Raw genomic sequence first — 27,092 nt, forward strand, 5'->3', positions numbered from 1 at the left:
TGCAACATAGGAGTATATGTTTTCATATGTGTTTCATTCCAAAATGACCGGGGTAAATGTATAGTGCTTAGAGGTTTTCCAATATTGTACAACTACCCTGCCTCTGTAACCTATTGTTGTATTTGTTTATTGAGATGTTTTATCTTTCTGTAAGTTAAAAAAAAATGTTTTAATTTTATGAATATAAAGGATAATAAATTTCATATTTCAGGAAAAATACATTTTTAGAGGAATTGGAGTCCCTCCTTCCTAGTGATAAGTCGGAGGAGTAAATCTTGTGCACCCGACCTAAAAATTAAGAAAGGTAGGCCTACTGTGTTTAAATGTGTTTCTATAAAAAAAAATTAATTATCTTTTATTCATATTTTTCGTATTTCTTCTACAGTATTTACTCATCTGGTCGCGGCTGCATGTGTGGCCGGCCTGGTGTAAGCAATCGTTTAAAAATTAGCGTCCGACTCGATCATCATTTTACCATTATTTATTCTCAACTTTAATGATTGAAAAAAAACACTTTTTCATGGCGATTTGATTAAATGTGAATGACGAAACAGCGAATACAATTAACAAGGGTCAAGAAATGCTACAACATTGTTATTATTAGTCGCGTGGACGGTCGGTCGGTCTGTCTGTCGATCTGGCATCAACTGTTTTGATGTACATTATACTTTTGAAAGTTCATTTTTTTCTGAGAGCATGCGACTTATGGCTGTTGGCCTTGTTTTAATAGTAATACGCTATACCCACCACTAAATCCGCCACTGGAAGACATTAATACACCGCACAACACCATAGTTCAAATGTCATCAAGTATCAATTTATATTAAAATTATTTTGATGCTACTGTATACTCATAACTTCTTAAATATATACTGTACAGTACTATATAAATTCAAATATAATTTATTATTGGAAACTGTATACACACTGTATAAACTGTATATCTATAAACTGTATACACTGAGTAAGAAAAATTGAAATTTCATATATTTTATAAGTAAGATATTTTAAAGTTGAATGGCCATGGAATTATTGCATGCCTAATTGATATTTAGTTTAGAAAGTAACTTAAGACAGTATGATTAATAGTAGAGATATAGACAAGTTAAATGATAGTCATGGTCAATCTATTCTGATCCCCTTTTTTTACCTTGAGACCTTCTGAGAGGTGAATAGCCTGCTCTGTGTTCTATTATTATATATTAAAAACACAGTTATCCCTACGTTTTTTTGATCTAATTTAAGGTCACAAAACTGCAATAGCAAAAAGTGTATAATAATGAACAAACATCCAAGGTGGAGACAAGTGGGGCATAATCTCCCAAACTATCCCAACCCGCTATCACACACCATTTTAGTAGTTAATTATGTAGTAAACCTTTTTCCTTTGGTCTGCAGTAATAATATTAATAATAAAGGGCTTAATAGCACAATATGCAAAACTTCAATGCGCTTAACAAAGAAATAAAAAGCGGAAAACTAAGAGAAAAAAGATTTAAAAAAGTGAATCCTCAGAGCGATTCCAAAGGGGCGACAGAGGCCCAAGAATGTTTTATTGACGAATGGATGGGATGAGTGAGTAGAGACTCGGAACTAGACCACAGAGACCTCTTAGGAATATAAGTGAGGAATTATAAAGGGATTTGGAATACCCCTATTCAGGGGACACTTTCCCAAAAAAACGAGGGGAAATAATGCTTTAACTACCCAGTTAAGGGAATATGATTTGTCATAAAAAAAAATCAAATAATTATATCCATTTATATTAGTAATACAAAAATGGATCAAAATAAATAAAAATGGGTATCATAATAATTGATAATAATACTTTATCTGCTTGACAGTTTTTATTGTTGAAGCAGTCTGCTAAATTAGTATATTTGTTTTGTTTTTTTCCCCACGAAAACCCCCTCTAAAGGGGTCAACAATTTTGTTTTTTTTAGTTAGTGACCCCTGAATAGAGATACGTCCCCTATTCAGAGGGCACACCTATTTTGTTTTTAACACGAAGGTGTCTTCTTAATAGGGGTTCCATTGTATTTGACACCTCACCAATAACAACAAAAATCCATATAATAGGTCACCCACCAAAAAAAAACATGTCCCGTTTTTATGCCTGCAATTTATGGGATATGGTTTTAATTTAAATACACTATTATTTTCTACAAACAATTTTGAATGATTGAAAATTGTATTAATAAAATGTAATGTATATTTGAACTTGATAATTAATATTCATTTACTAAATTCTATGGATAATTTACACGGTAGTTTTAATACAATATAAATACATTGTAGCAATAACAGTAACAAAGATATACATAAACTCTAGTGTACATTTTATTATTCCTTAAATTACAAATTGTTAACCCACAATATAAGCAGCGTCTTTGTTACACACAAAATAATAACTGAATTTTTATTATTTAACTCCATAAAATACGCGAAATCAGTGAAGTGTAACATTATAAGCATAATACACACAACTATAGGTAGGTAGGAAAAGGTAGGTCATGTCACCAGAGCCATATGGTCTGAACATAAGAGCATCCCATACTAACTTATAAATATGCAAATAAGTCTCAAGCCAAACCTATTAATATTTAAATATGGTAGCTCCAGTATGGAAGAAAGGTTCACCTGACCTCATGTGAACTTGATTGAGCAAGACTGAGTGAGTAGTTGGAGCTATTGTGTATGTGTAGCCTCTACACTGTAATTGGCTGTGACAATAATAAACCTCCACACAGTAGGGAGCTTCCCTGTTGATTTGACTAGGCAGTACTGTACATTGCTTTGCTTCATACTGTATCATTTAGATCACGTCTCGGTTTCCATACCTGTGGACTAAGACTATAGTTGAAGAGAGACCTGTCCATCTAGCCTGCCTGGCTCCATACATAGTACATCATTTTGGCTTGGATTATTCTGATGATTGTGTCTGTGACGAGGTATTAGTGGGATTTTCTACGATATGTACTTTGTGTAGATTTGTGAGTCACTGACTCAATTTTTGCTGTGGCCTTGTGAGTACCATTTTATTCTGTTGTGAAAATGGTGGGAAGCCCTGAGTGGAATTCCCTAAAGGCTGTTATAGGGTAGTCTATTACTAAATGAACATTTTGATGAACTATAATACTAATATTTTTGATGCCTAGCTATAGTACATTGGCACATTGATATATTTACCTAACTAACTACCATCTATTTATTGATTTCTTTATGTAGAATTTGGAGGATAATATTAATAAATGCATTTGTGGATTGAATCATTTTAAAGTTTGGCTGCAGTGACAACTATTTTTAATGGATTTAAAAGTTAACATTGATTTTGATAAACCATAAACCTGTTGTATCACTGGTTTATATGTTTGTTTATGGAGTCAAGTATATGATTATACCAACTTTGAAGGAGGCTAATTTTGTGATCAGTTTCCTTATAATATTTTTATTGGAACCTTTCCTGGATATTTTACAATTTTAAATAACAAATGGATTAATGCGGAGCAATCTTGATTCAACATTAGATGGTTGGAAGTGAAAGTGCATACCAAATATTCAATTATCCAGTGGATCAATTAATTTTCCTTATGTATACATTTGAATCAGTAATTTGCAACAAACTGTTACTTTGTACCAATGAGAAAATATTTAAATTGGTTGACTTCTCATAACTCAGAGAGTTTGACAATGCCTCTGTCTGAACATAGCTCTTCAACAACATCAAGTCTTCGAAGCAAAAGCCCGATCAACACCGCCATTGCACCGCCATTCAAGAGAGCCAGGTTGGTATCATTTTTAATATGATTCCAAGGGAGGATCCACCAATTATAGATCAGGGGCGCTAAATATTTCATAAAGTATAAAAACGATCCGTCATGTTGCAGAAAAAATACATGTTGATATCAAGTTTGCGGTACACCACATGTATTAGTTCTGAAAACATGATTTCAGAACTAATACATGTATCGCAAACTTTATGTCAACATTTGATTTCGCCGGCTATGCAAACCTTCAAAGAAAAGATATAGTCGTTATTTTATTTTAAAAAGACATAACTGTTAAATTTTAGCCTAAATCGGCACCTGGATCCTGATAAATGTAATTACTGCTTATTAAAGTGTGTTATTTGTAGGCCTACAATTGAGGAAAACATTTCAACATCTTGTTAAAAATCTATTAATTATTATTCTGTTTTGTTAAAATAATCAATTGCAAATGGTTTCATTATATTATTATTTATTTATAGTTCAATTTACAGTTGTTCTAGGATTCTTTTTGAATTTACAGTTATAATAATATGCCTTTATTGTCATTTGCAAAATAATACTGGTACTTGACCAGGTTTGACCTATGTTTTGTAGCCAATTTTACTCAATAAAGTTAAGATGGTTGAAATTATAATAACAGTGCTACTGTAGAGCAGACTAGATGATCAAGATCTGTAGCATATCTTATATATATGTGCTGGAGAATGATTTATTGGTGCTCATTCATTATTAATTCACATATTATTATATCCAAGACGGTGTTATGAACTTAACATAGGGTGGGCCCTAAATATTTTTTATTATTTGGTTATTATTATTTGGGTAATACGTCGTTCTTCGCGCTTAATAAGCCTCGATCTAAGGCGCTTAATAAGCCTCGATCTAAGGCGCTTAATAAGCCTCGATCTAAGGCGCTTAATAAGCCTCGATCTAAGGCGCTTCATATATTTGTGACCGTTTGTTGCCATTTTTTTTTGTTAATCCTTGCTAACATGAGTAAATGTAGTGTTACATGTTTTAACACTACGGCCAACCCCTACTAGGGATGGGGACATCCATGACTGTGCCAAATGGCTGATGCAACCTCTAGTTTGTTGTTTTTTCACACAAATAGCAACAAAAACCAATAATTATATTAATTTCTTGAGTCCAGATCAGTTATTGTTCACTTTAGTATCTGACCCGAAAGTATCCCCTAAAAGCCACTTTACCTATATTAAAAAAAAATCTAATTTAAGGTTACAAACTACATTTTATGTAATAAATACTAAATGGAACAATTGACAGTGAAAAATAAGTCTAGTAATTCAAGCATCCTGCTATAAATACCTCGCGCACGGATTGATATTTTCATATTGCTTATGTGATGCACCCACTTTCGGTCGATCATGCAGGGAAGCAATTGAAAGAACCATATAACACCTTCAGCAAAAATACCAGGTCTTCCCCAATTTGTATTAATGGATTCTGTCAAAACAGGAAAGACAAATAATTCTGCAGCGAGACAACATCAGGCTAGGCCTATAGCTAACGTACAATGTTCAAATATTACCGCTCTTTACCAGCTAGGACTACAAAACTAAGCCTGCCTAACTAGACCTAAGACCATCTACGAGAGAACAATCGACACAAGCTACTTAGGTAGTATATTCTTTTTATCATAACTAACCTTAGAACGTACATTTAAGATGACAAGGAATGACCTGGTTTAATGTTTTTTAAGTTATATATGCATTATTTTTACAAAATATCAATAATTGCAGAATCCTTTGCCCAATAAACCATCTATTATAATTATGTTGTAATTGTGTCTTTTTAAAGCTAGCTAGTCGGGTGTAAAGCAATTTTTCCATTTAGTAAAAAACAACAAAATATACCAACGCCTTGAACATTGTGTGTTGCAGAGTACTTGGTATGAGTCCATTAATTATAAAGGTGTTCACAATTTAAGAACATGTGCCTGTACTGTTTTAGTCAAAATGCTTATTTATTTTCATCCCAACATTTTAACATTGTTTTGTAACCACATGATTCACAGCGCATACTAGATTCCATTATTGATAGGGATGTCTACTATTTTAAGAACACATCTGTGCCTCAACTTGACTGTTTGTTCGAAACGATTAATTTGTTGCACCCCTAAATTAACAATCGCATAATCTATAATCATTCCACCATGTGCTACCGAATTTAGCTGTTTGCGTCCAGCAAAATACAGTCGCCTATTTGGGGAGGAGGACTACATTCTTTTTAGCTATATCGATTTTCCAATCGTCGTTGGTAATCTGGCGAAACGAATATCGTGAGCCTATAGTATAGTTTATAATAAATAATGTTAATAATAGTATAGTTTTCAAACAATATTTTCATTATACTAGCACATGCCTTTGTTTACAGTGTGATGTAATTTTTAATGGCTTGTAGCGAGACATAACCATCTGCCAAGGCATTATTTATATATTAACTGCACCAGCGGTGGCGCCAGGATCTTTCCAACGCGGGGGCTAAATTCCCCAACGGAGGGGCTATACGAGCGAAGCGAGCATCGCTAGGCTGGGGGCCAGGGGGCTGCCAAGGGCCCCCGGTGGGGGTGACACCCCCGGAAGCAACGCGTTATAGCGTAATTTGAGGCCGTTTTAATCAGATTTAGGGTAGCCAACTTTTTCCATTTTGTATGGTATATAGATAAAATACTGTGCGATAAAACACATTGCACGAGATCCTATGCGATGACTGTGTAAATCCATTCTTTCAATTTTAAAAATGAAGTTCAATATGCCTATCATAGAAAATATACGCGAACGTAAAACTTCCCACGGGCCAAGATGTATATTGTTATAATCGCACCTACAAACAAGAATGATGTTTCTTAATGGTCTAGTTAGGAGTAGACTCACCTATGGTTGCCATGCTTGGAGGGCAACAGGAAGTGAAATGTCCAAACTTAGCACAACATACAAAACCTTCCTAAGAAGAATGCTAGTGAATGGCTTTCAAAGAGTCTGCCCACCAAACCATGTAGACATATCCTCAGATGAAGAAACAGATGAAAACTATATAGACTGGCGTTACGTAATTGATAATGACGATCTCTACAAAATTACTGGCTGTCAACCGCTAGAAGAATATGTCTACAAGCAACAATTCAACTGGATCGGACATGTAATTAGAAAAGAAAATGAAGATCCTACAAAAATTCTTACTTTTCACACAACACAAAGTAAACGAAGAGGTCGGAAGATACCATCAGTACTTGATAGAGTTGTACAACAAAGTCAACTTACTAGATGCAACTTCATTAGAGCCTGCTTCAACAGAAATTTATAATTCCCAGCAATGTTTTAACTGTATATATGAACTGTTTTATAAGTTGTTTTGTGACTGTGTAATTTGGTAGTAGTCACTCTCATACTGTAGGCCTACATTTAAAAGTAACACATCCAAAAGCCAACTTCAAGTCAATGGCTACCAGATGTCTCTGTGAGACGGTTATTTGAACCAGTACCAGTACCAGTACCAGCATAGGCAGGTTGCTGTCTGGTGGGGGTCCGAAAATTGTAAATGCGCGAGACTAACACCCATGGGCTGGTCTGTAAGAACATTTTGAAAAATAGAGCTGCTAGGTCCCCGGAAATTGCAATTATACATTGATATATGAAAAGAAATTACAAGTCTATCAGATAACCAGCCCACCGAGGTTGAGATAGAGCTAAGAACATTTAAACAAGTAGAGTTGCTAGGTCCCCGGAAATTAGATTATAGTAAATTTCGAAAAAAAAAGAAACAAAATATATACGTCTCCAGGACCAGCTACCATTAGGGATGAGCTGCCAAGAAAATTGTGAAAAATAGAACTGCTAGGTACCTGTAAATTGCACTTATATATGCCCATATTGATAAATGAAACGAAATTATAAGTCTACAGGACCAGCCCGCTATGGATGGTTGGGTGAAGCTAAGAACATTTTGAAAAATAGAGCTGCTAGGTCCCTGCAAAACATTGAAATACGAAACGAAATTATAGGTCTACAGAACCAGCCCACCATGGTTGGGGTGGAGCTAAGAACATTTTGAAAAATAGAGTTTCTAAGTCCCGAAAATTAACGTATTATACTTTGAAGCATAAAACAAAATATATACCGGTACGTCTCCAGAACCAGCCCTACCATGGATATGGAAAAAAAATTGAAAAAAAAAGAGAGCTCTATGTTCCCAGACAATGCACTAACTGTATATTGTACATCGAAATATGAAACGAAATGTATAAGTATCCATGACCAGCTCTATAATTGGGGACGATTGAGCTAAGACAATTTTGAAAACTAGAGCTGCAGGTCTTCAAAAACTACACTTATGACTTTAAAAAATTCAGGCCTAAAGGCCTAAAAAAGTGCCCCTTTTTACCTTTTATTTGGAGGGGAATGCGTCCGCAAGCGTAGACCATTTTTCTTCAGGGAAAATCAGTTTATTTCCCAGATGTGAATCTGGAATTTCGATGTATGATGAGCAGTTCATGACATACAGGACATTGGAAATGTAATAACTTAGCTATAATAAGATGTTGGAAAAATGTTTGTTTAGTGATGTAGGCGAGCCTACAGTGAAACGTCTATTTTAGGTACCCCACGGTACAGGGTTAATCGTAAATAAAAAAAAACAATAGATTGCGAACATAATTCGTACCCTTTTGCTGTATAGCGTACGTCGATACACAGTTCACAACGTAACGCTTAAAGTAAAGTTCGCCTGGAAACTAACAGTACACATTCTGGTCCCTGGATGGAACATGATATCACGCGTAAACCGCAATGGGCTGGGCCCAATGTTAAACGATTCGTACAAAGGGACACCGCCAGACAAGTGCGTACCTATTGTTTATTAGATCGGTGGCATAATGCATGCAAAAAATTGTAATAGCTCTCCATCCAATGTACTAAAAAAATGGAACGAAGTGAACGCGAATGATTTTTACTGTATATTATATTCCCCGACGAAAAGTACTCGCGTTCGCCGACGGGGGGGCTAGGCTCCCCGACGAGGGGGCTACAGCCCCCGTAGCCCCCCCCCCCCCCCACCCGCTGGCGCCACCACTGAACTGCACTCCATACCATTCCTATTTTCTATGGGTTCTTGAATTAATATATGAAAGTTAATATCCATATTGTTGGAAGTTCAATTTAAGCATACTGATTCAAGTACTATGCATGTTTTGCACTGTCAACAAAAATTCTGTGTCATGTGTGCATAAATTTCCTTTACACCTGAATCATGAACCCTGGAATTTCATTGGTTTGTGTGTATTTACACCGCCAGATGACAACCAATGACAACCTTTCTTGAATGTTGAGCAGTATTTTAAACATTCAAGAAAGGTTGTCATTAACTACAATTTGTTTTAAGTCGACCTTTTCTTATACTAACACATACAACAAAGTCCTTGAATCTAGCCGGCATAGTTATATTTCTTTTGGGCCGGGCTGGTGTGTTTGGTACAACAAAATCCTTGAATCGAGCCGACATAGTTATATTTGTTTTGGGCCGGGCTGGTGTGTTTGGTACAACAAAGTCCTTGAATCTAGCCGGCATAGTTATATTTCTTTTGGGCCGGGCTGGTGTGTTTGGTACAACAAAGTCCTTGAATCTAGCCGGCATAGTTATATTTCTTTTGGACCGAGCTGGTGTGTTTGGTACAACAAAGTCCTTGAATCGAGCCGGCATAGTTATATTTCTTTTGCACCGAGCTGGTGTGTTTGGTACAACAAAGTCCTTGAATCGAGCCGGCATAGTTATATTTCTTTTGGGCCGGGCTGGTGTGTTTGGTACAACAAAGTCCTTGAATCGAGCCGGCATAGTTATATTTCTTTTGGGCTGGGCTGGTGTGTTTGGTAACCTTGTCTTGTTTTCCAGTAGATGGTTGTTTGTTGTCTGTGGCCTTGTCTGTCCTGTCTGATTCTGTTACAGGGCTGTTCATGGTCATTGTACTGTTTGGTTTGTCTGGTTGAACTGTTGGCCGCGTTGTCCGTAGAAACTTTCTGTTGCGACGGTATAGTTTGCCATTTGTGGTTTCCACCAGGTAAGAACGAGGTCCTACTTTTCTTTTGCACGTCGCGGTTCTCCACTCTAGGTTGTTGTTTTCCGGTCGGAGTCTAACTGTCTCCTCAATGACAAGTTCTGGAAGTTCTGCAGTTTAGATTTTTGTTTTCTTCTCTTAATGTGTTTTGGAACTCTAGTAACTACCTGGGGTTGAAGAAGAATATCTGTTCTGGCAAGAGAGTGTTTGTTCTTCTAGACAAGAGTCGTTGGGCAGGGCTGTGTTCGGCCTCATTTGGAGTGTTTCTCCAGTCCAGAATAGCAATCTGTAAATCTGCTTCTTCTTTTGATGTTTTCTTCAGTATTTTCTTTGCAATTTTCACTGCTGCCTCGGCTTTCCCATTTGCTTGGCTGTGGTAAGGTGAACTGGTTACATGGTCGAATTACCATTTCTCAGTGAATTCTGCAAAATCTCTGCTCACCCACTGCCTTCCATTGTCCGAGATCAGTTAAGATGGAATTCCTTGTAGAGCAAAATGCGTCTTTGTGCATTCTATGATGGTTTTGTTAGATCTTTTAATTCATCCAGGAACCACATGTCACTGTAGTGATCTAGTGTTACAAGGAAATCTTTACTCCTATGCGTAAGTATGTCTTGAGAAATATTCTACCATGGTCTGGTTGGTATCGGGTATGATCTGACATTTGTCAACTACCTCTCTGATGTCTGCTGACATCCCTGGCCAGAAAAAGCTGTCTTTAGCTCTTCGGATCGATGCTTCCACACCCAGATGGCTTGAGTGAGTCTTTTGCAATCTGAGGCTTTTCCTCATCTCGGTAGGTACCATGATTTTCTGTCCTTTAAATAGGACGCCATCTTGTGCTGTTATTTCTTCTCGATAATTGAAGTGTTCTCTGATGCTGCTTGTTACATCTGCTTTTGTGTCTGGCCAGCCGTGCTTGACCATCTCCATTAGCATTTGGCTCTGGTTGTCCCTCGCTGTTGCTTGCTTAAGCAGGTACTGGGTTGACCTAATAACGTTTATGTAATTAGCTGCATTGATCTAATGTTTCCCTGACCAAGCATACATTTTCCATTTAATTTGAACACATAATAATCGTTCTTGCTTACTAATGTTTCCCTGACCAAGCATACATTTTCCATTTAATTTGAACACATAATAATCGTTCTTGCTTAACTCCAAAGTATATTCTGTTTTTTTTTTTGCAATTTTCTATCAAACTAGTAGTAGTAGGGTCTGTTTCTGTAACAAGACCGCGTTTCTGCTCAATTTGTGCTCCGAAATAACCGGTTAAATCTATGGGTGGTCTTCGAGCAAAACGTCATCATTACCCAAAATGCAATACACTCAGACGAAAGTAGTAAGTTGGCTGTTTGTTTACATCGACGTCGTCAATACACACGTGTGTATATCGCCGAACATCTCAAACATGTTAAAATAATAAAATGTTGTCTACAGGTCTACAAGTTTTGTTTTTTGTAAAGCCTACTTACTGATCGCTAATAAAATTAATTCTCATGGCGCCTTCAATAACATGGGGAGGATCGTGCAGCGCCCGATCGCCTAGGATAATTTTTATCTAGCCTAAAATTCCTCAACAAAGGCGATGATGATACGGCCCTTCCCACGTGAACGAGCGAGCGCGGTCCTACAAAAAACCAAACGGAAACAAAAACGAGACTTAGAATGTTGCAATACCTACCTAATGTTAATTAATTATGAAACCCTAACTTTTATAGCAAAAATCGTCCGAATTTATGTTAAAAACGACGAGTTTAGCCACAAAAACTTAAATCAAACGAGAGTATCCAAGTCATAGAATATCGCACGCACATAGTGCCTTTAATAGAATAATGAGTATTAAACATTGTTTCGTATATTTATGTACTAACATAAATAATAACATTTCTATGCTTAATAAAATCATATTTAATATATTATCAAAGGCTCTCATAACCTTTGTTTTCGGTCGATGTGATGTTTTTCTAAAAAAATTATATAAAACGATCAAATTAAGATTGTTCATTGTTCTCCTATTAAAGGCACTAAGGGCGTGCCATAAATACCCTCGTTTGGATTAAGTTTTTGTTGCTAAATTCATCGTTTATAACATAAATTCGGATGATTTTTGCTATAAAATTTGGGTTTTCATAATTAATTAACCATTATCTACTATCGTTTGGTAGGTATTTGCAACATTCTGAGTCCCTTTTGTTTCCGTTTTGGTGTTAATATACTGTAGGACCATCCATATCCTTCGCGAGCGTGTAGGCCTACTAACGCCTCAAATTGCTTAGCTTGGGTAGTCCCCGGAACGGAACTCCACCCCAAATTCCTCTTTTACTTTCGCAAAAATGCTCTTATTTATTATCTGTGATTCTTTTCTATTGCCTGCCATCCTTCCCTGTACTTTCTCTCCCCCCACACAACAACTGAATAACATATCTTGTGATTTCATTCATCCACATACATGTTCACTTCTTCGTTCGACTGTCAAAACCACGAGGAAAACACGCACCGTATGCGACGGTATCTGACCCGGGGTCACAACTGTCAATCAAATAATCGTTATTTCGTGTTGCAGCTAAGAATTGCTCAGCGATAACCGGTTAAACGGCGTTCTAACACCGATTTAAATTGGTGTTTTTAACCGGTTATTTTGCGCTGCCTTTTAACCGGTTACCACAAATGTGTCCTGTTTCTGCTGCCAAGAAAATGGAGTTAATTTATTCACACCGATTTTAATTTATTCACACCGATTTTAACCGGTTATTTTTTATGCAGCAGAAACAGGCCCGTAGTGAAGTTTCATTTAGCCAACCTTGAATGATGCAACTGCTTTGGGTTTCAAGTACATGTGGTAAATCCATATCAATTGCAGTACATTAGCATTGTATCAAATACATTCTACAAAAACAGATGATAGTGTCATTATTAGAAGGATTACAGTAATTGAAGATGTCTAAGTGAAAATGAGGCAGATATAATTTAAAAATATGTATTTGATGCAATTTAAAATATAAAGATGGTCCATGGCTACTGTTCTTATATGTATTACACACAAGACATTTTATACAAAATGTGTGAGTAATCTACTAAATAAATATCTTTAAACAAAGGAAATTTGCCAATTTAAACAATATCTATATGAAGTCAAGAGAATGAAATGGTGAAGCGTGATCGTTTCACTAATCAGAATTAGCAAGTAGGATATTGTAAACAGCAGTAGACTAGGTAAAATAGTTTGTACAACTAATGTTGTATAAAAACCAAAATAGTAATGAGTGAGTGGCCGCGTGGTTAAGACAGTGGAACTGTATGTAGCCATAACATCTTCTTGGAAAGGACTATAAACTAGAGGTCCAGTGTACACATTGGGCTCATGTGCACTTTAAGGAAACAGTGGCCGGTTTCACAGTCACTGTCACAATATCGCTCATCAGAGTCTAGTCTTGACTGAAGAGGTCACCGAACAGTAATAGAAAATAATAGATACAATACCTTACAATCCTATGTAGCATAGTACATGTATTAAACCTGAAAATAATATGTAAATTGTATTAAACAAAACCTAAAACCTGTCCATACCAACGAAGTTGAAGATGACACACCACTGTGATGACCCGAAAATATTAACAAAGAGCTTTGCTATAGAAGTACAGATAACACTGTGGTGGTAGGATAGGGGGTGACGAGGGGACAAATAATGGGTCTACCTTCTACACTTATTATCGGTTGTTTTCTTTACTCCCATCAAAATCTAATTGCGTATAATACTACGTTGAGCCAATTAATACAAATTTAACCTGCAATTAAAATTATAAATATGCTAGGAATTAGCTTTACAGCATAAACATTGAACTCTTATTTTTGAGAAGGCATATTGTAGGAATGGGATTGATGATTGATTCCCAATTCATCTTTAGACGTCTGGTTATCCATTGCTCTCTCTTGATTGTCAATGATGTTTATATTTACAATTTATATAATTTAGTATTTATATATTCATCATTGATTTGTGGTATATATGGTATGAAAAATAACTTTTTATTGATTCTGATTGCATGCATAATACGATACAGCTGAGTAGTAATTATTAGTTAAAATATGGATGGATCTTGCTATTGATCTTGTAACTTTAAATCACAAAGCATAAACGAATCAGGTATTTTGCACATTGCTCAGTGATATCCAAACATAGACAGATTTAACAGATTCATTGTTGCAGTATTTTAACATGTGTATGATAATCAGATATATATATTTATTATCTTTTTATTGAATATCTTGTATTTTATACTCAAATGACTTAAATTGTTGTTTGTATTGTTTTATCATGTTTTAAATTGACAAAATATATGAAATGAAAACTACAGTCATGGTTGTCCAATAACAAAAGGAAAATGGCGCTGTTCAATTCTTCATACATGATTACTTAACAAAATGGCTCATCTTAGTCTGTTTAATTTTAAAATGTAGAAAGTGAATTGTTCATTATTCATAGCAGTTGTCCTACGCTTTGTCGTCATACAGGATAAGTTGGTGTTACGGAAAGTAATAAAGCTATTTTGATCTTGTGTTACTCCTCTACCATGTTTCTGTCAACGGTTGTATTGGGGATGCTGCAGCAGCAGAATATCCTCAGGGCACAATTCTCAATGAGAGCCAGAAATTAGGTTACCGCTATGGAGATTCCCTCTAGGAGGTTCTCATTCAGTGAACTTTTCAGATTTCCAGGTCAGTATTTACACCAAGGCAATAACCTGACCGACAATGACCTCCACAACCTTGTATAGAAGGGATGTCTGAGATTTTTAGCAACACCAAAATTATAAATAAAAGGCTAAACTATTTATATTTAATTTTTAATTTACCAACATCTTACTTTCATTGTACATTATATATAAAAATGGTAGATTGTGTTTGTGTATTAATTATTAGATTATTGTACATTGTATAGATCTATGCCTACAAAAAATTACCTACCACAAACTTACCCATCCATGCCCTTCTATGAGTGTTGACAAAGTGCGAGGCAGCGAGGCAAGCGAGGCATGCCAAATATTTGTGCGAGGATCATTTTATCATTTCCAAAAGTGCGAGGCATGCGAGGCATATAGTTTACAATTTCAAAAAGGTGCGAGGCATATCTTAACGTGCTCTTATGCTATATTATAGGCCTAATAATCAATCGATACAAGCGTATCTAAATAGATTCGTGTATACACTCATCATGTTGTTTATTTTTATGTAACGATTGTTTTTTCATTCAAGTCATATCGTGTCAAATTTTACTTTTACAAAAGTGCCCAAACTACGGTTAAAAAATCGAAACGACAGTCTTCAACTTTCGATAAACAATAATTGTTATAGCGACACACTCATCAAATGACTGCAATGTTTGTTGGCATTTCGAGCGTGTTCACTCACATGTCTCTCGAACATAGCAGAGTGAAAATAATATTTTGTCACACCCCTGCGCCTAGATCCGGTAGACCCGAGAGATGGAAAATCCCTCTTTACTATTTAGCAGGTAGCGGAATGATTCAGCCCTCAGCTCAGAGGATTGTGGTGCATTCCCCTCCTATAGCACGTGGTTTCAGCAGCAACGCACAGACTTCTCTCTGAGCGGCGTGCCAAAGACATTTTTGACATTCCATTCTCTAGGAACAACATGTGTACCTCTCTCGCAAATAAGGTGAACAGCGATTGCCAGGACAAGTTCAATAACTGGCGGTGAATAAAAGGTAACTGATATGGCGATCCAATAACATGCCGCAAAGAAAAAAATTGCGACAGAATTCTGGAGCGCGTGTGAAAAAAGACTTACGTCCGACAATTGTAATACTAGGCCTAAAATTAAACTTTAGCTAATATGCTTAGCCCTAACCTAGATAAGAGGCCTATGTAGAAAATAATTTAATCAATTTTGATATAATAATAATTGGTGTAATATTTAATAATGATACACTATTCCTGTTTTAGTAAGCTAGGTATATTACGAACGATTTTTATTTATTGTTGTCCATGTACGTACTAATAAACCTGGCGCTAGTTTCCTTCGCTTGTATTTTTACTCCAAATTTGATAACTAACTTTATCGTGTGAATACCACACCTTAGAAGTATACCTCATGAGTACTTTAATGAAAGAATCACATAAAAAGTAACAAATAAATCCTTAAATTAATGATTTTACAGGCGTGTTTCTTGCACACTGTTCGCGAATTTCACTTATTCAATGTTCAATATTTTTGTTTCTATGGAGCGCCAAAAGAGCAACGATAATAGAGGACTAAAACTCAGTGGAATGCGTCAATTTCTCATGCATTTATTGGTGAAAAATTTTATTTCAATATATTTGTTAATTTGTCAATAAAAATGCTGTAATATGTTACTGCTGATACTGTTCTGTTTTCAAAGAATAATAATCGATCCTAAATCAACATCACTACCTAGTCTAGACCTAGGACATCCTACTAAGGATATTATGATGAATTTTTCTATTTTATTCTTTAAAAGGTTAACGAAACCGTGTACATTATCAACAGTAACATTTTTCCTTACTGACAGTGACAAAATCTATTGAAATTGTACTTGATTTTCACCAAATAATGCGTTAAATATAAATGGATTCCACAGAGTTTTTAGCCCTCTAATTAATTTTGCTCTTTTGGCGTTCCATAGAAACCAAAATATTGAACATTGAGTGTGCGAAATGCGAGAAAAACAACGTCTGTAAATGGATTTATTGTTACTTTTATGTGATTTTTCTTCATTAAAGTAGGCCTACTAATTCTAAGCTGTGGTATTCAGGATAAAGTTGGTTAAAATACAAGGCAGGTGCAAAAGGAAACTAGCCTAGCGGGCCTAGGCCTAGGCTACTTCAATTTCGGTGATTTCCTGCCTTGCAATTTTGAGAAATGATAAAATGATGCCTCATATTTTTTGATGATCGTAAAACGATGCCTCGCATACATTTCTGACTTGCCTCGCATGCCTTCCCTGCCTCGCGTGCCTCGCTGCCTCGCACTTTGTTACTACCCCCCTTCTATTCTAATTCTAGTAATCACAGATCTAGATTTTTAAGGGTATTTCTCAAAATTTGTTTTGACTGTCAAAAGACAATAGCTAGCCCTAGCTTTGTTTCGGAAGCCATGTTGAGAAACGGCGCTCTAGGATATGAATATTAATGAGGCGCATAAAGAGAACGGTTGATTGTCAAAAACGTTTGAAAGGTGGCAAGTATCTGAAACGCTTTTTTGTCGTTTGAAATAATTTACTGCAGACGCCTTATTTTCATGAGTTTGAGTTAGATATCTTTTATTTACTCTGGTGTTCCCACATTTATTTCATGCTATTATTTCAAGTCAATAATTACTATTGCATACTTCAGCTGTGAGAATTGGGCCTACTAGAGCAGCCTAGGTGCATTAGTGTAGGCTAAGCTACAAATACAATCGTAACTGTAGTTAAGCCCCTAGATAAAAAATGTATTCAAAATGTTCAATAAATCAGCTAAATGAAAACTTGCCACAATTTATAATCACACGTATAGTGATCATTGAATTGATTAGTTTTTATCTCCATTCTATTTACGCAGTATGCATTACAGTACTAGTGAGTTGCCGAGGGTTCATCGGCAAAGGGTTTGAGCTCACTCACCATGGTTATGGTGGTAGAACAAGTCCTTTCGGATAAGGGTTAACAACTGTAGGTCCATTGTACACATCTAGCTTATGTGCACTTTACAGAACCTAGTACATCTTTATTCTTTATTTCAAGCCAACAGTGTAAAACACCAATAACAGGTTGAAAATAAAATAACTAAACTACAAAATATAAGCCAATATAAATATATACAAAAATGTAAATAAGATTATTTAAATAATTTCATTAATAATACATTTAAATTGAGAGAAATTACAGTTAAAGATTTTAAAAGACATGAATTGTACAAAGACAAGAGTCTACAGAAAATACCATTTTTACAAACATTGACACGAGAGTATTTAACATGAAGAAAGGGTTTACTACGAAGATTACGAACAGGAATATTAAAGGAAGGGTTTACTACGAAGATTACAAGACAAGTAGGGGGTTATCCCCCAGTGTACTAGTACACACACAGCCACTGATGATCATAACTGGGCCCTCTGAGACCAGTCTTTGACTGAAGAGGTTACGGAGTAAAAATAAATAACAAAATCAAAAGTAAAGATAGAGGGTGGAATCATTCAAATCTTGCTATGTTTATGGTTGATCCTACTCATTCATTGTGAAAATGGTTTGTGTGCCTTAATTGAAGAAGTTAGGTTTTTTTATTTTGAAAGCAGAATAATGTACTATTGTACCCAGGGCCCCAAGGGAGACCAGTCTTTTTGACTTATTGGGCCACCCTGGTTAAATATTGTTAATAAATAAATAAATAAATAAATAATTCAGTGGTTGGAATTGAGATTTCAATGACTTTATATTCTAAAATATTTTATACTGTAGTATTAATGTTGTGTTCTTAATTTTGTCTGATTTGTCAAATTTGTATTACTAAGTCATATGTTGAGTTGTATCATAAGCCACCTTATTCCCATTGCAATCAACAATAAAAGGTGCATAACAACTGACAAATTGAAGAGCAAGCAGGAACCTTTAATGATGCTTATAATTAAAATTAGTGTATTTAATGACTTCTCTAGAAGTATTCAGTATCATCACAGGTGTGCCTCCGGAGGATTATTTTAAAAATATGGGATGATTTCTTGCCGCTTGCCAATAACAATGTCTTAATATTATATCATATTTGCTATTTCGGTTTTAAATTTGCAAAAGTTATCATTAATGAATTTCAAATTCCATCAATAGCCAAATGGATGATTAATTTATATGAATCAGTCTATCAGAAATACTTTTAATCAATCAATTGTTTTACATTGATATACCATAGAGATATTTTACATCAAGTGAAAGTCATCCAGTAGGCGAAGCAGTAAAATAATACCCTAAATATTAAGATATGTATTAGAACAGATAATTATAGAATGTATGGAATTTGATGAGTTTGAATTGTAACATCATCATTGGCATAATCGTGTCATACAAATCCATTTGCATGAACACAGTTAAACCCAAGTTCAGAGATCTAGTTGACCATCTAAGTGTATGCCTTTGCGTCTGATCTAAGCAGTGGTGTTGTTAAGCTGTTATGTACGACAGCTACATACCCTATCTTAACTAACGCCACATTGTTAACATAACCGAAGTGCATTGCATTTTGAGTATTGATAATTGTTTAGACGACGACCTCCAACTTTTGTTTTTTTGGGAGCACAAACTTTGATGTCAAGTAAATATATAAATTATTATTTAATCTACAATATTATCAAATCTTTTTCATCTTTTTTTCATATCCGTTATATATTCATGACACATCTACTCCATTTACTTTATTAAATGCAAGATTGTCTTCAGCAAAATAGGTTGCTATTCAATCAGCTAATATGGAAGAGGCCATAACCAGAAATTTGAACTTTTTACAAGTAAATTCATGAAGCATTTATCTAGAAAGATGAATAGCAATAGCAATAGTATGATAAAGTGTACTAGACATGTCAGAGAGAAATGACAATAATTCCAAAGAAACTGAAACCAAACTATCAATCATGTATAGTATTTTTACCTGCAAGTTGTTGATAAGATTTGAATTCAATATTACTGATCTTCAGTATAGTTGATAACAGAAGATAAATTATTACAAAGTCATTTGTCAAACTGATAAACAGGTTCTATCATCAAATTTGGTATCTTTTTCCCAGTCAAATAATTACAAACAAAAATCGGCCATTCTAAAACTGTGTTTACACATAGTTATTAACTCTGTCTTACTGTACTTAAGCTGATCCAAATCATATCCAAGTTACATCCGTGGTAAGTGCTCATGTTTTCACTCTTTTAAAGATTCAAAATTAAGCGTTTCCCATCACAGAACAATCTAAGCCCCAGTTTAACTCCCAATAGTTTAGGTTGTGATATGTTCTAATGCTTGATTCTCAAGTGTACAGTATTTACGTGCAAATAGTCATAATTTGTTTAAAGTATCACTATGAAAAATAAAAAAAAGTTGGTTGTTTTTTTTTACTGTTACGATTTATATATTGTGATTTGAATAACGTTCTTGGTACCATTGTATTTGATTTTTTGAAAATTACAACAATTAGATCAGATTAGTAAAACATTGAAATTGGCTAAAAATGCTGGCAGTGGCAGTGGTAGTTTCTAACAGAACAACCTCTGGCAATCAAAATGTTAAAAGTGCCTCTCACTAAACAATTAACACAGACTCTTAGTATAGAATTCTACAATCATATGCAAATATTTCCAGTGCTCAATTCATACGACTGAAGCAGAAGCTTCCTTTTTCCACAGCTATACATAAGGTATTGGCATTTGCTTTGTTGTACCATAACAATGAAATAATGTATGTTTATAATATAATATATTTAACTAGATTTGAACTTATCATCATGACGAGTTCGGGTTATCCGCTGCCCAAACGAATCATGCACAATGTTAAATTGTTAATACAATTTTTTTCTGAAAAGTTATGGTTCTTCCATTGTTTTATTTTCACAATATCTCACCAAAAGTTGGTGCAGACATTTTTTCTAACATGGGCATGAACCATATTGTTCTAGATGACGTGTAATTTATAAATTTTGTGAAGGATTCTGAAATGCCAAAAATTACAAATGAAAACATTTTACACAAAAAAATAAAATAAAGCCACAATGTTATTATAATTATAATTGCGTATGCATGTCCAGTGTTGAGCTATATTTGTTGTACATCTGTCTGCTAATAAAAAATATCTACAGCTCGGTGACCTGACCTGGTTTTTGTCTGCCCATTTTGTCAAGCTAAATTCTACTTGCACTGAAGAAAAACATAAATAGATTGTCAATGAACATATTTTGTTATGATATAATATTCATCAATGTTCCTCATCTCTTTTCCAATTGACTAATTACTAAGCCTTCGTTGATTAAATCCTAGAAACCATGTAAAAAAATGACTTTAAATTGTATATAGGGTAAGAAATTCATCTCTTTAATCATCTTCAATTACCATAAATTGTAAAGCAAGAATAGAGTGTGATTGCTGGCAAGTACACAGTAAGCATAGCTACTGCAAAATATACTTTCCCTCTCTCCGTCATGTAGTAGGCCGTTGTCAACCCAAAACTAGTTTTTACCAACTATTTTATTTCCATTTATTTCTATCTCAATATTGAGAGCCATATGAGATAATAGTAATACCTGTATTTTAGCTACTAATCTGTAGACAATTGAAGTTTCATAAGTTAAAACAAAACATTCCAGAGTATTTGCGACCTATTTTACTTTAACCTTAGAACAAGTCTACTGTACAGACCTTCCAGTTGTTTTTTTTTTTTTATTGCCACCAAACATAAAAGTGTAGGCAGGAAAGTATTGTTTAGGCAGGAAGACGTCAAGGAAACACATTCTCTATAACAAAAGGTATTGTACTGTTTAGTCTATACAGTTTTTACCATTTAATTGGTTGATTTCATAGTATTATTTCTTATTGGAGGCAGATCTAGTATGAGTTTGAGGGGTGGGGGTTGGACGTGAATGATGTCATAAGCAGCATGATACTGCAGGAAGTTTAACATACGAGAATCAGCTGTAACATGTTTGTATTGGATAACCTGGAGTTCACTGATCAAAGCTTGGTCCACTGTCTTAACCGCTCGGCCACTCACTCGCTCTTGTATGCATTTAGTATATTCATAATTTATTCACTTAATCAATCAATTAATAATTCACTCAATTTTATCTTCCTCATACATTTATGTATTCAATCATTGTAAATACAAGGAATTTATTGTTTGAATATTATTATAATATATATATTTAGCCATGTAAAAAAGAGATTAAAATTATTTGTCACTTTTCAACTCATCTACAGATTAAAAAAAATACAGTTGAAAATGACTTCTAAAAATAAGTATTTGCAGTCATTATGTGGGATAGTGTATATTCCCCAGCTGCTGCCTATATTCAACCTTGAACTTGTAAGCATAATAATGATATTAGATGTAAAGAACACAAGTGCCGACAAATAAAACCAAGCATTCACGACCATCACAAATATACATGGCAAGGATTCAATGATGTCACTTATGAATAGCAGTCATGCAGAACCATACATTTCACTTGTCACTCGCACTACTACTATACAATTATTTTAAAAAAAAATAAAATGTACAGGCGCGGATCCAAGGATGGATTTTTACTTTAGCGTTATTACCAAGAGTTGATTCCATTGTTAGTTAATAATTGCCACGATTCAACTCCTTACGTACGTTAATATTTATTTCAAACATTTAACCACCAAACATGTGAATAATATGTGGTTAAAATATTGTATCTATCAATTATTATCAGCGCGTACTGGTTTTGATTACTACTACTTACTTACTACTGGTGTAGTGCGTATATATATAGGCTATATGGTACACATTGAACGCAAAACAAAACACTGTCGAAGAATCTGCTTGAAGAAAGATCAACAATCTGTGGTACACACAGAACACGCCAAAAATGTAATGTCATCTGTGTTTTTATTTATCAGCGAAAAATTACGATCGCTGATTTGCTGGGATTGTCATTCGCGGCCAATTAGAGGTGTCACTTATCATGAATTTTATGTGCGAGAGTACAATACCACTTTGACCATCTAGAGGTGTCATTTGCCAAAATTTGCTTTGACACAGCCCCTACCATGGTGGGGGGACCATGGGGGAGGGTGAGGTTGTTGTTGTCAGGTCTGGACCCCATATTTTAACATATTGGATCCGCCCCTGATGTATTCCTATTCATATATAAATTATATAATATTGGCATTTTTTAAGCAGTTTGACAAAGATAGGCTTTCTAGGTTTTATACTTCTGGCTATTGCTTTGTTCCCAGTTTAATTATATATATGGCCTGCTGGGTATTGTAAGAATTAATGCTAATTATTCATGATGATCACAATTTGTTATAACATGAATTATATATATAATATAATAGTATATACTGTATATAAATTAGTCATGTACATGAAGGTAATATGCATAAATAATGGTTTAAGTATCCTGAATAAGTAAATATGTCTATAATAATCACTAGTAGATGGTAGTTAGAAAATATTGTCAATCAGAAGTACATACAAATGAAAACCGCCTAGATAATTGGCTGAAAATAAAACTCCTGAATTTATAGTAAATTATTTAAAAAACAAAACTGTTTCATATGGAATTTTTATTTTTATACTTCATAAACAAATTTTTGTTTAACTATAAATACATTTGTAGATTAGTATAACGTATCGGTGTGATTCGTCGTATTAAGATGTATCTTCCTATGTATACTTTAAAAATGTTAGCAAATGCTTTAATTATTCCATTATTTGATTATTGTTGCTGTGTTTGGTCCAATTGTAACATAAGTTTTTCAGATTCTCTTCAGGTTTTAATCAACAGATTAGGTAGAATATTGTTATCTGTAGACATGTATACCCCTATTAATGATATCTTAAGTACTCTTGGATGGAGTAGACTTACAGAAAAATGGAATGAAAATATTCTTATAATGCTATTTAAATATTTAAAAGAAATAGCTCCAAGATACTTAACAATATTATTTCAATTTACTGTAGATAACCAAAATAAATGCACCCGCTCCCAAAGCTAGGCTCGCACTGGCCGATCGCCAAGTCGCCATGGGCGAAAACGTTTCTAGATTGGCGAAAAATAAAACGGCTACTTTAGCCATTTTGGCGATGACATGATAAAATAGATAATTAAATAATCATTTTGGCGAAAGCATAAAGTCCAACTAAAAGGTCCATTTGTCGATCTCCAAGCATTTATTTTGTTCGTTATCACGTTGTTTACTTCAAGCTCCATTTTTCGTCAACTTGTTTCGTTGTACCAGGCGTCTCTTTGTTATTTCAAAAAGATGGAGATAGCAGAGTTAGACTGCACAGAGAGACAGACGTTACACGACACATGGATGATGAAGTCTACCCAAACTATCACATGTTGTGCGCTGCACAAACCATCGACTACGTAGCCGACGGTCGGCTAATTACCGGGATTGTCTATTTTTCGATAGGGGTGTACTTTTCAGATTAAAAAGAAACATTATACTGTAGTATCTTCGATGAATGACGTCTTAATCTTATCGAAATCAAAAATGTATGCGTTATGCATTTTAGAGTCTTCCAATTTAATGTAGTTTCATATTTTAGCCTTAATAAACTTTCCTCGTGCGTCAGTGTAAACAAAACAACATGCGGGAAATGGTAGAGTCTAACGGGGATTTAGCTAAACACACACGTGCATCTGAGCGGGGCCGGCCGCCGGCTTCTGTGTTGTTGTGTAAATAAATAATAATCGGATAAATTTCTCGCCCTGACAGAAACGCTTCGGCGCAGCCTTGAGGGATGGAAAGACGTGTACTCTGTGCTTTGCCTATATTATCTTACGTTTAACAACGATACGAGTGTTCGTTTGCTAGGAATTTTCCTCAATATTTTTAGCATACGATATACCGTTGCGTTGTTGTACATAATTTTGTAGGCCTAGGCGCGCCGGCGGTTCTGTACTTTCGCACCTCTTGAGCATACCCAATTTAAAAACATTAACCCGCTGCGCGGCGGCGATTCTGAGTGATTCTGGGACACGATTTTCGCCTGGTACGCCATGGAAGCCGTCACACGCGAACATGACCAGCCAAGCGTAAAAAACAAAAGTAACATAGCGTTCAGGGGATTTCAGAAAACTGTAAAATGTTTCTTATTAAATTGATAACTGTATAAATGCTGTATGATTAAAAACAATTTGAACAATTGTTTTGATCATGTAAAAAAACAAAACAAAAAAAATATTTTTTTTAATCATACAGTGATTTAGGCATGGTTCTTTATCTCAATGCCTTACAAAAATGTTCAGGGAACAGTGTATAGACCTGTTATTATTTATTTTATTCATTTCGGCAATAAACATAAAATAATATTTACAAAAAAAAAACATAGAAATATATATATCAAACATATATATATATATATATATACACGTTTCAAATTAATTAATTAAATTTCAGTATATCACCGGGCGGTTTAGGATTAATGTTCATTGCCTGATGTGTTTATATATATATATATATATAAATCCAAAGGCAAATTACTGAAAAAAATGACAATGCTGTGGGTATCAGTGGCTGGATCTCAATGGAGATACAAAAATAAAAAGCGAAAAGCTAAATCAAGACGATAATCATATATATATATATATATATGTTGACATAGATAAATTGACTAAAATGTTTTTACCACTATATTTCACAAATTTTAAATTTTGGCTATAAAAACCGATTCATTTGGCTAAATAAAAAAATTTGACTTTAGCCATTTTGGCTATAGATAAACTGATTTGACTAAAAAAAATATTTTGACTTTCGCCAAATGGCTAAACAAAATGAAATGTTAGTGCTACCCCAGCAAAGTAATAATGACTTATCTATTCCATTATGAAATAACTCTCAGGGTAAAAGAACTTTTGTTTATAGATCAACTAAATTATGGAATTCTCTACCAAATAACATAAAATCAGAACTGCATAATATGTCTTTGGCAACTTTTAAATCTTCACTATAGAAAACATATATGTATTAACCTTTTTGCCTTCACAATAGTTTTATATCTGTTTTCTTTCCTTTTGTTTTTCTTTTTATTTTATTTTTGTTGTAAATATGTTTACTGAACCACTTTGGAAATCAGTACATTTGTATTGAAAGTGTATTTCAGTTTAAAGAAAGAAGAAATAAATAAATAAATAAATATAACATTTGTAGATAAATATAATGTTACCAAGAATGGATTTATCTTGCGTATTTGTCTTCTTTTTAATAATTGTGTTGTTAAAGATAATTCTATTGATCTCTTTTTTGACCGTTATAATTGTTTTTGTAATAAAATTAGTAAGATTGTATAACTTTGTTTTGTATAGGCCTTTAAATTATATATTTATATTTTATTCCATTCTGTAAGTGGCGGGTTTCCTGCTGTTGAATGAGATTGTAAATAAATAAATAAACTAGAAAGCCACTCCGAGAGGGCATACCTCCGCCTACTGTAAAATTCTCCTACATAAAATTTCTCCGGTAAAAAAAAAATATATATATATTTGTGTGTGTCTTAATGCTGTTTGTGATTTAGGCTAATTTCATTACAAGCATTTGTATGCGCGGGTTTGGTGTAATGGTTATGTAACAAGCCTTTCAATTAACAATAGCTTCAGTCGACTAACAATAGAACAGCAACGCGAAAATCAAACGAGTGAATTTGAAAAGAAATAGGTTTTTTAAACTATTCGCATCAAAAAACGTGCACATTAAATCAAATTATGTTTTAAAATTACAAATCGCAAATTATAACTCTTGCCTCTTGTTAAAAAATGAAGTTTTTTGGACAAGTAGTTCTCGAGAAAATGCAATTTCAGTTTACTTGTTACTTTAAGACTGCTCGCCGGCTTTTGAAAAATTCTGTCCTATCTTTTAACACTAGCTGGTCTAAAAAAGTATACTAAAAAGTGGTCCAGAATTGGGACTGTGGTCCCAAATGGTCCCAAAATTTAATGGAATGGTCCTTGACCACATATCTATATGTCTATTCATTTTGGTAAAGATCTTGTAATTACTTTTTGAGTAATCCTGCTAACAAACAAACAAACAAACAAACAAACAAACACACGCTACCGATTACATATACCTCCTTGGCGGAGGTAAATAAATAAATAACCACATATCAACCATATAAAAAACCGACTGATTGACAGAGTTATGTGCATGTCGTCTCACCTATTTCTTTCCCTCTTTCATAAAAGTTCATCATAGTCAAAATAGAGTGTTGCCAAAGTGCGAGTCAACGAGGCACGCATAATACACGCAATCCACGCAATGCATGCAATCAAAGATTATATTCTTTGATGCAATCAACGGAAAAAATACCAACAGCGAGCGAGCCTTCGAATAATAATAAGTTTTCGTTAATATTTGTGTACAATTCATAAACATTTATGAATCACTTACCGTTAATGTAATTATGTTAACAATTTCGAATATCCAAATGCGACTTCGATGTTTACAGTTAGTTTTAGGTGGTGCCTGGTCACCGTCTAAGAAGCCTAGCTAGCTAGCCTAGGCCC

The 27,092-nt window shown here is 34.5% G+C and overlaps 1 protein-coding gene across 1 annotated transcript in view; it reads left to right on the plus strand.

Annotated features, from left to right (window-relative positions):
* LOC140060489 (vitamin D3 receptor B-like) overlaps window positions 1–27,092 on the plus strand; it is a 103,697-nt gene that overhangs the window by 18,481 nt on the left and 58,124 nt on the right. Inside the window, exons 2-4 of the mRNA XM_072106727.1 lie at window positions 212–304; window positions 2,820–3,026; window positions 3,229–3,785. Of these exons, the coding sequence (XP_071962828.1) occupies window positions 3,640–3,785 (146 nt within the window). The 5' untranslated portion in view covers window positions 212–304; window positions 2,820–3,026; window positions 3,229–3,639. The remainder of the gene's footprint in view (window positions 1–211; window positions 305–2,819; window positions 3,027–3,228; window positions 3,786–27,092) is intronic.

The sequence above is a fragment of the Antedon mediterranea genome, chromosome 10, assembly GCF_964355755.1.
Source record: "Antedon mediterranea chromosome 10, ecAntMedi1.1, whole genome shotgun sequence".
Classification (NCBI taxonomy): Eukaryota; Metazoa; Echinodermata; class Crinoidea; order Comatulida; family Antedonidae; genus Antedon; species Antedon mediterranea.